Source organism: Panthera onca, chromosome C1, assembly GCF_046562875.1.
Source record: "Panthera onca isolate mPanOnc1 chromosome C1, mPanOnc1 haplotype 2, whole genome shotgun sequence".
Classification (NCBI taxonomy): Eukaryota; Metazoa; Chordata; class Mammalia; order Carnivora; family Felidae; genus Panthera; species Panthera onca.
Genome location: NC_138346.1, coordinates 24,143,656 through 24,154,526, shown reverse-complemented (window position 1 = coordinate 24,154,526; position 10,871 = coordinate 24,143,656). Strand labels below are relative to the sequence as shown.

Sequence of the window (10,871 nt, the reverse complement as noted above, 5' to 3'; positions counted from 1 at the left end):
ATTTCAATTATTTGTCATTTCTCAGACCCTACTGCAATAGAAAAATCAAAAACAAATGGCATCTTTTTAAAGTCTTTTTCATTTTGCTGTTGTCAGTATTATAAGCCAGGTGAATCTGATAAATATTTCTTGTTGATTTTCAAGGAATTCTTCATAAATGTAATAATAGTAATTATTTGTTAGGTGCATCTTTTTTTTTTTTTTTTTGCCTTGCTATTTTGTTACCCTTTTCCCTATAAATTAGGTATTTTGAATGAAAAGACCATCAAGGAAGGAAAATTTCATTTCTACTTTTCATTCTATGTGAAATTATTGGGAAATGTGATCAATAGCCATGAAGATCTATAAACAGTTATTGGTGAAGAAAAGTTCTAACAACTATCTTACATGTTACAGTAGGCTTGAAATTGTCATAAGCATACAGTAGGCTTGAAATTGGGGGATAAGCAAACAGCTAAATGTAAATAAAATGTTTGCAGTCATATGTGCTCTTTTACATTTCTGGTCACTAAGACATCGGTAACAGAACAAACTTCTCATGGTAAAACATAAGCTGCGTTTGTAAAATCCGAGAAGTTTATGATTCATATAGTGATAGTGTAACATAAAGTAGAACAGACAACTAGCTACATTTTTGCCAATGTGATTGAACAATGTCTATGACCTAATTCTTATTTAATCTTGGTCTGACTCCTATGGAATGCTAGATTCCAATATGGTTGACCACTTGTTGGATCACTAACTGTGTACCTTAGAACAAGTCACAACTTTCTGCCCTCAGGGTTCTTCTATAGAGGACAGGTTCTGACATACAAATCTCTTAGATTAAGGGTAAAATGAGATCTATATGAAAACTGTGGAGTAAAGAGATGCCATCATTAACAAGTCATGGAATACTTTGTTCCCTGCTCTGGTGGACAACGTAGTAAAGATGGAAATTTCTGATCTCAAATGTATCCCTCTCTGGGTCAGGAAGTGTGACACATAGACCCAACAGCAATAACTTAAATAAGCCTGATAGTATTCAACAGTTTAATCTTCTGTATTTGGAAGATATGTTTGTGTACAGAGTTTTCACCAGAAAGTTTTTATAGCAAACACTTTATGTCAGAAGTTTATTTTATTGGTAAAATATTAAATAATATACAGAATTAAAAACTGCACTTACACTTCTGAGAAGAAATAAATCTTGGACAAATTATATGCTTGTTCCTGAGATTCCCTAAATTTATTCCAGTAGCTGTGCACTCAGACAGTACAAACCTTTATAATATAATCCTTTTCACAAAGTATTACAAAGTTTCTGCAGCTTTAGTTGTACACACATACAGACACACACTCACACATGCATATACAACACTCATACACGTATACACAGTACCCACATACATGCACAGAACATGTATGTGTGTGCATTAAAAACAAAATACAAGTCCCACATTTTAGTCTGCAGTGATAAAACTGTTTAGCAGAGGTCTCCAAATTGGTATATAGCAGAGCTGACTTGTCACACAGCTGCAAAGACTGTTTCAGTATTTCCATAGTAAACCTCATTTTCTGAGGTATTGTATTTGAACTTTAAAAAAACTACATTACACTGAGCAAACCTGACATACAAGTCTGGAATTTTAATTTTACATATATATTTTTATATATTTCTTTTCAAAACAGTTTTTATTTTCCCAAATTATTAGTTTGAAAAAAAATGAGGTTTACTGGTTTGACCTATTTTTTTTTTCTTTTGCTTCTAAAACTCAAAATATCCTAGAAACTGTCAAGCAATTAGTTTTTAAAGTAGTCTAATTACCTTTGGTATTGTTAAAGAAAAAAAATCTAAAATGGCCAAGACACATACTGTACAAATGCAGTAACTGCCTTTAAAAGAAATGCCAAAGAAATGTTATCTTTTAACAAAACATGTATTTACATTACAGCAGTTTTACTACAGGGACACAGGTATAAAAAAAGAAAACCAGTATTCTACATATAAATATGTATGATACGAAAAATACTTCTTAATTAAATTTGTATGAAAACAGTGCTCCAAATATTTCTTAAAAATTGTCTTCAATAGGTGATAGGTGTTTAAAATTGAGCTAAGTGCTTTGCTTTTATTTTAAAGTTCATTTCCAAAAGAAGGAAAATGAAATAAAAAATATTAGGTTCTTAATTTAAAACATTGGACAAGGGCCTAAGAAGAAAATTCAGTCTTTAAGAATTGCAACTTTTTCAACTTGAGGACACATTTCTCAGGCAAAAGATTACTAATTTTAATGGAAATTTAGCCTAAATAAAGATACATGAGAATAAACCAGTGGCTTCCGCATCCTCTAATCTTTTTATTATATGGTGTTTTTTTCTTTGCTTGTTGTGTCCTTTAAACTAACATGCCATGATCTTCAAGGATTTCTTTTTTGCCATTAACTAAAGAAAGAATAGATCAGTTAAAAAAAAATAACCATAGTTTTTAAGACTTCAAGGAAAGTATTGCACTTGTACAGAAAGAAAAGAAAAAATATCTTTTAAACTAAATAGCAGAAGCAATCATTCGGAGATTGCAATTATAACACATGGTCTAAAAGGTCCAAGTATTAAGAGCAAATATGAAGCCTGGAGAGCCCCCTCCAAACCTGGAATATTATTATAGTAATGTTAAAGCATCTTCTCCCGACTGGGAGATTTTTAAGACTTTTTGCTTTAGACTTTTAACATCTTTCTAAACTCTTGCAAAAAAAATTATTTAATCTCTCATACATTTTAGGAGGAAAACCAAATCAGAACACAAAACCCAACAGAAAAGGAAGGCAAACATACCATATTATGATGACATGATCTCTGGCGTCCTATTTTAGGTACCCAATATTTGAAAGTGAAAGTAGCACAATGGTTATATACCTTACTATTTTTAATCCAACCACTTCTCTTTTTAATATAAAACTACACTTGAGTATAAAAATATGTCAGCAAATTATACAGCCAACAAAAAATCACACACAAAAAGTTAAGACTTAAGAGACCAATGAATCGGAAGTAAGAGTTGACCTAATCTTCAAACTAGTGGGGGAAAGAGAGGCAGAGATGTCCAAGAGGCAGTGATGGAAAGGATATGGACGGGGAGAAAAGGGTGGTTGGGGGAGGAGAACAAAATTGAAAAGGTAACAAAGAACTTAGTTACACAGAAGGGGAAGTGATTTTATGTTCAAAATCTGAGAGTGCCTGACAGTCAAAATGTTTTATCACAGTTTCAGAAATTGAACTACTTAACAAAAAGACACAAAATAATACAACAAAAAACAAAACCCAGAGTCCTTCCCTTGTTACAGTGTATTCATTTTTCAAAAATCCACTTCCAGTAAATTAAGTAGAATCCTGATAAGTGCATAGTAGGGGATTCAGTGACCTCCACCCGTCTGAGAAGCTTTTCTTACTGTGTGTCACTTGAGGTAATTTGAAGGGCCCAATTAACTGCAAACTGGCTTATCTGTACCTTTATGAAGTTATATGTTGTGTTTTATGTGGCTTAGCAGAGGGCCTCTAAATTTTGTATCTTATTCACAATAAAAAGGACATCTTAGAAAACTAGTCATTCACGTACCACTCTCTGTATGGGGTAAAGGTTAATTCACAACAAATTTATACAGAAAATATACAAATGCAATGTTATGGGAGAAAAATCCCATAAACAGAATTAGGAACTTATTTCTAAGAGTGCATGTGAAAAATATTCACAAACTTACAGTACAGCAAGAGAAAACTAAAAAGCTAGAAATATAATGTTACATAAAAACCTTATGGAAATCCCAAAACTTTAGGTTACTGCAATAAATGTAATAAAAATATTCAAGGTGTCATTATTTGGCCTAGCAATACACTATGATAAAAAGAAACACTAGCATATCACAGCTTCTTGGTCATATGACATTTGCTTTGTATAACAAGCAGCTCATTTTTATTTATTTATTTTTTAAAAGCTGTCATATCCTAACACATCCATTGCAAGTAATACACAATCATGGCAGGAAACCATTTGAGATTATGCTTTGGAGAATAGCAATGTGATATGACTATTCAGTTTTGTTTTGTTCAAGGAGAATTAATTACCTGCTTCTTTACATTATTCCATAAAACATTAATAGATTAGGAGACCGATTCTCAGACTAGGACAACACTAGTCTATAAATGAAATTTCAAAACAATACTGTATTTTATTGACCAAAATTCCACTAATAAAGCCTGTGTGATACTAGAACAGATTCTTCCTTAAAATCAAAACAAAACCACATACCATAATGCAGTTCACAGCTGAAATTTCCCTCTATGCCATATTTTACCTACATGATCTTGTAATGGTATTCAGAAATACTATCAAACTAATAAGATTAAAATCTGGTTGCAAAGTTTCCTTTTACTTTAAACAGAGCTGAAATTCTCTGATTGGAACTTCCTCTAACAGTTTTGCCCTAAGAACATGAAGATGTATTATATAGTACTCAAATTTAAGTGGTTTTTAAAAATACATAATAAAAGTGTTTGTAGAGCTACAACAGCTAACCAACACTCTCTCAATGCATTTTAAAAAGGCACCAATATCAAGAAATTTTATAAGTATTTAATACATTAAACTCAGGATCTTAAGATACCAGTTACTGTATATTTTAATTATTTTGCAGAAACTGGAGGTTTAAAAACATTTCTGAGATAACTCTCATATATACAAATTTTAATTTCACCCCTACTCTTTTCTTTTGCATTTGGGGAATTTTTTTGGATAATCTTATACAGATAGTACTTACTAAAAATAATATATAAAATATAACTAAAGAGGACCACAAATGTAATGTATCTCTTCTTGTACAATGAACATTTCAAAGTAAAAAAAAAAAAAATGTAGTCAGTACCTCTTATAATCTAAGTTCTCTCTTGAAACTAGGGGCATACAGGGTTTTTTTGTTTGTATTTTTGCAGCTTTTTCTGTTCTTTTTCTACTTTACAGAATCATTTTGGAGATAGGATGACATAACATTTGGAAAATCAGTTAAAATATATTTTCATCTAAATGCCTTCACTGATGTCAACATATCATAAAGACTTCATAGTTTTGTGAGGTGTAGAGTTGAGACATGGTAACTATATACCAAAACATCAAGCTCACTAAAATATTGTCTTTTTCCATTTGCCAACACGTAAACATTAATCATTTTTTTTGTATCTTCCTATTCAAAAGTTATTTTTGTTTCCTTCGTTTTGGAAGTTATACCAAATCAGCTTAAAAATCCTTTTCTTGTTTGTTTAGATTCATTCTGCAAGTAGATTGTAAAGGCCCAAGGTTTTAGTTTAATAGTTGAACTAGTCCTAAAGACATACTAATAACTTCTTTAATATTTCTTAATACAATCTGGTAAAGTAAGTTTACTAAATTTCTCAGGTATGAACTCTAATTTTAACTCTTTAAGTGCTCTTGCAAGACATGTGGTGACTCTAATTGCTTCTTTTCATGACTTTTCGTCAAAGGAGTGTGTATGTCCGTACGCACACATGCACGCACTGACACACACGTACAATTGCTTGTATGCATGGAGGAAAACCATTTTCTACTTTGTAGCCAAATCTAAATCCTGGTCTCTCGCGTTCTGTCCCTCCAGAAAATTCTCAACGGAATGTTTTAACGACTCGAAATCTCTTCCAATCTGCTTATTGGTCATCTTCGCCATTCTAAAAAGCCAGGCTAGAATTGCTTTTTAAAAGTGATTGACCACTATTAGAGAGAGGCAGCTAATTTACCTCCAACAGGAGCTGGAGGTAAATTTCTGGGCAAAATCAGGGCGAAGCAATGTGATGAATTTCTGAATTTTTGCCAAACCAGAAGAAAGAGGCTAACCCATTTTTATGCCCCTCCAGTACTCTAATGTGAAATCTCACCTAAATAAACTGGGCATATAACTGTTATGTAAAATTTGATTTATTTGGTGTCTGAGCCTCATATTTATTTTTAGGCCCTACCAACTTGCATATTTCCTTTTGTGAAGAAGGAAGCATGCAAATATAGCCATTTAGAGTCTCCCAGAAAGCACCATGCCCACAAAAATTCTAACCTGCACATTTGAATTGACCTCGTCCTCATTTGTCCCTGCCACACCCTGAGCCATCTTTATCTCTTTCTGTTCCTCATATCATGTAGCTAAGAAAGTACAAGTATACACTTGTAGCAAATACACTCTCACAAATATTGTCCCTTTGATAAAGTAGATTCTCAAATAGATGAAATCAGAAAAGGAGTACTGTCTTCATGGGGGTACTACACAACTCTTTAGGTCCACCTAAAATTCAGCTTCATCCCAGGGTAGGTAGACACATGATTGTTCATACACTGAAAAAAACAAATAGTGAACAGGAAGAAAATTCATAGATGATGCCAGCAGAAATCCATACACAGCCAAAGTTATGAACACACTGCCATCCACATTTCCTTAAATTGCAGTAAAACACAAAATCAGTAACCTTACATTATTTACCTTCCTCCAAAAGGGAAAAAAAATATGAAATTCCAATTTTTTGAGTGGTTAGTGTAGGGGGAGGTAAGGAAGTCTCAAAAGCATACTTTACCTTTGAATAAACTGTGTGTTCACAATGTACCAAAGCATGCAGAAGGGGAAAAAAAAAAAAAAAACAGTATTCTATTTAAAACGTTTCATGTCTCTGTTTTGGTGCATTCTCTTAGATTTAAAGGACTAGTTTGGACATTTCTCCAAAAATAATTATAAGAGGAACGAGTAAAGGAGAGCTGAGTTAAAATCATCTTTGCCCAGCTCTAGCTGTGTTAGTGCTCAGAAGCTGTTTAAATAAGCAGATGATAAATGAGAAGATGAGTCAAGAGCAGTATTGGGGCCGGATGTGCTTCTCTGTCCTTAAGTCTCTAATTTTGCTAGTTCTCACATCATTCTGCATTAAAAACATAGTTTCAGCCTCCTATTTAATGATTTTTTTAAGAGCAGTTATCAGTTACTGCTTAACAGAATCAGTACTCATAAATGGCTATCAGATAATCCAGCCATGGTCAGGCCTGTCCTCCCTCAACACAAGCAGCAATTTCTGTATCCAGGTATGTCCCCCCAAAATGACTTGAATTGATCTCATTTTTCCCTTCCCTCTAATGCTGTTGGACTGCACATAAAAAAACAGAGCACCTTTTTATAAATGAAATAAAAAATTTGCACATGAAAAATGATAACATATGTATGGATTAAGAGTTTTTTTGTTTTGTTTTGTTTTTTACTAAGGTACTGAGATTCATTTCTGACAAGGACTTATAAGTAGTTGAATGTTTTTGAGATGGAAAACTGTGCAGGACATGGTGACTTTTGCTTGGAGGTTAGGTTACATTCTAGACCCCAAAAAGTGTAAAAAATAAGCTGTTTTTTTATCTGTGGTCTAATGTGCAGGTTACAAAGAAGTTCCCTTTTCCTTGCACCAAAAGTGGTAAATGTTATTATTCAAGAAATACTAGAATAAATAGCCCTAGTTCCATAACCTTATGGGGTTCAAGTTACCATATTCAGGTCGAATTAGTAATTGCTCCGAGAGTTTGAGAGCAAAAACCTATAGCAAAGAGTTTCATGATCTTCTACTCAAGTAGTAAAGGATGATGGACTATGGATAGAACACTGGGTGGTCACAGCTTGAAAAAATCAGTGGGAAAAGAGAAATACCAGAAAAGGGATTTCTGAGTAGTTTTTTTACTCCTACGGTTAGCCTAATTATATGTTTCTGCTGACTGGTTAACACTGATTAAATGCTGATAAAGTGACAATCGTAAGCATACTTTTAGAAACAATTATGTACACTATGCCGCCATCACATTACAACTTTAAAAGAAGACTTCCAAAACAAATTTATGAAAAGCAGAGGTCCTTTCTGGAAACTACTGACTGCCTCTTAGCCACTCTTAGACCATATGTTATTCTTAAAACTAGATAAAAATACTACTCATTAAAGGTGTTAAAAGTAAGGCTGCCAGGGTGTCTATAAAATACCAGTCATCAAAACTATGGAAAACAGTGCTTAAGTTTAGAAAAATAAGATCACAGGACCTCAGATGTATTGTAGGTGTCCTCAACTACCTGTAGTTTACAAGTTTTGCTATATGGTACAGTGTATAACATACCGTATTATAAATTCCATTGGGGAAGTAAACATAGAACCCACAACAACTCATCCAAGGATTATCACTGAAATTAACACATGTGTTTGTGTTCCATGATCTCTAGAGGAAAAAAAAAGTTTACATTTTGAAACAGTTTCTTCTTTGAAGAGTAAAATTACTTATACCACTTTAAACTGTGGAAGTTCTACCCAGAAAACTCCAAACTTCCTTGCCTTCAATCATAATCCTGAACATCAGTGGCAAATTAGAATCTCTTAGGTGAACCTATATGAATCAAGTGATTTTTTTTCCAAAGCATGATATACCTTATATTTATGCATGGCAGAAATGAACCGCTCTTAAATTCCCACGTTACCAAGAACAATATCCCCTGTCCCTTCTCTCTTCTGTTTCTTCCTTATTGTAATTAGGCAGAGTAAATGACACTGCATCCACAAAATAAGAATTAATGACAGTAATAATATTAAACAAACAAAAATAAAAGGTATGTCGACATCTGAGGGAAGGTGGGATTGTAAGTGCAGTATTTCTTCATGTGCAGTTTGTTACTTCATAGGGGTCCCCTTTGGAATGAAAAGGCCTAGTGGAATGTGTGCTCCCCTCGAACAATGTGTGATGAAAACTCGTAACGGTCCTGGCTTCTGTAGCCACAGATGTTGCATTCCAGTGGGTCCCGGTAGCCATGGCAACCCATATGAATGGTGTACATGACATGGTCTAGGAAAAGGACTCGGCAGTGCTCACACTTGAAGGCCCTAATCTGTTCTCCTTCTCCATTGAAGACCTTGTAGATGTCCTTCAGAGAGCCCTTAGGAGCCTTGGTGGTATCCAAAGCCTTGACATCCTCCTTCATGTAAGCTGGGCTTTGTTTCCTCTTGGGATTTAAGGCAGGGTTTCCTTGGTAGGACTGGTGGTCATCATGGCTGCTTTCTGAGTCTGTAGAATCCAGGCAGCTATTGCTGGGAGAGGCCTCTCTTTCCTGGGGTCGACTCTTTGGTCTGATGAGAGAGAGAGGACCATCCATGTTGTTTTCATGACTATCGGAGGTTTCCCTGCTAATGGGTCTTTCTATCCTATTTGGATGATAGACCTGAGAATAAGCTGAACTTATAACCGGGGCCACCTCAGCGATTGTGCTTGGCGGGTGCTGCATCAGTGGGTGAAGGGCCTCAGCTCCAAGGTAGGTGATTGCATTGTTGATGGCTTGGTCCATCATATGAGACTGCATTAGCTCAGCCTCTTTCTCATATGTTAAGTTCATATCAAAGTGAATGTCTGGGTAGCTGAATCGCATGAGCTTTTCCCCTGAAAGGGGGAGGGCAAGAAAAGTAAAAAAACAAACAAACAAAATACAACAAAATTAGTGACTGGATTAAAATATAAATGTACAAAGTTAATTGTCTCCATTTTCTATAATATGATATTCTTTAGATCAAGCATTTGTGCTCTTTAATTCTGCTAAGACTCAAATACTCTCAGCCTGCAAAAAGGATTAGTAATAAGAATTTCACAAGCCATTTGCACTTGTTTTAATGCCATCATGAAAATGCATCTAGCCAGAAAGGTATGATTGAGTGTGTTATCCTATTTTCATTCTCAATTAGAATTTCCACTTGTCTAGAGCTCAGCAACTGTAGGCAAAAGCAGAAATACCAGGTGAAAATAAGTCAGAGACTATGCTTGTTTTGCATATTTTAGACATCAGTGACCAAGCCACAAAGAGCATAAAAGCGAGAGTGATCTGATTATAACATCTGTCACTTCATTGTTATATACGGTTAATTTGGTTGATTTAACTGCTACATTAGAAAAAAAAAATTATAGAGTCGACATTTGTCACCCTAGAGAATTCAAAGATGACACCATTAAAACACTGTTAAAAGTTGTATTGTTTGATAAACTGAATGGAATTTAGGACTATTTAAAAACAGGAGTTATTTCCACAAGTAGTTTATTTACAAACTTGGAAAATAATATATTTGTTGTTTTGTTTCTTGAAATGGGGTATTCATCATTTTTACACCATCCCTTCCTTGTTTAGACATATGGGCAATGGTGCTGATATGTACACCCATTGTTAGTTTTCCATGCTTTATCTTGATTGAAGTATTTTTGTAGTTTTCCCTTTAATATCTACTTCAACAAATCAGTATTTTACTTCAACACAGTGTCTAAAGATTAACCGTAAAAGAGCCTTGTGCATAGAGCAGGAGAAGTCATTTTAATTTTTCTCCTTTAAATGTTTCCAGCTTTGGATGGTGTATTTTATCTTTTTAAAATTCTGCCACTAAAACAACATGGTCTCCTACTAATTGCCTGGTTACTTTCATAGGTAAATCTTACAGATAAAGGCTTCTTAAAAATATATGTGGACTTCTTATAAATGTTTAGTATGTTGTTATAGATGGATGACTAATTTGTAATGTTGATAAAAAAATGTTTATCTACAGAACTGCATTCTGGAAAAGCACTTTTGGATCACTAGTATTATTTCAGGTTTGAAAAGAGGTCCCCAAAGTGAGATTAGGGTTATAATCGGAGTAATGAAAATGGAAGAAAAAAATGATGAGACCTGATCTCATGGCATCCAATTTAAGATACTGCAATGTTAAGACTTAAAAAGTTAAGCTAGACAAACCTAATCTATATTCTCAAAGAGCTTACAGTTTAGAGAGAGTGACAATGATTTAGGAATCATTCATAATACAGT

At 34.0% G+C, this 10,871-nt stretch overlaps 1 protein-coding gene across 14 annotated transcripts in view; it reads right to left on the bottom strand.

The window, feature by feature from the left end:
* Nucleotides 1-1,100: 1,100 nt before the first annotated feature.
* IKZF2 (IKAROS family zinc finger 2) overlaps nucleotides 1,101-10,871 on the bottom strand; it is a 163,313-nt gene continuing 153,542 nt past the window's right edge. For all 14 annotated transcript variants that reach the window (XM_060623403.3, XM_060623397.3, XM_060623405.3 and 11 more), the window contains one exon: nucleotides 1,101-9,466. In XM_060623403.3, the coding sequence (XP_060479386.1) occupies nucleotides 8,742-9,466 (725 nt within the window). In that variant the 3' untranslated portion in view covers nucleotides 1,101-8,741. The remainder of the gene's footprint in view (nucleotides 9,467-10,871) is intronic.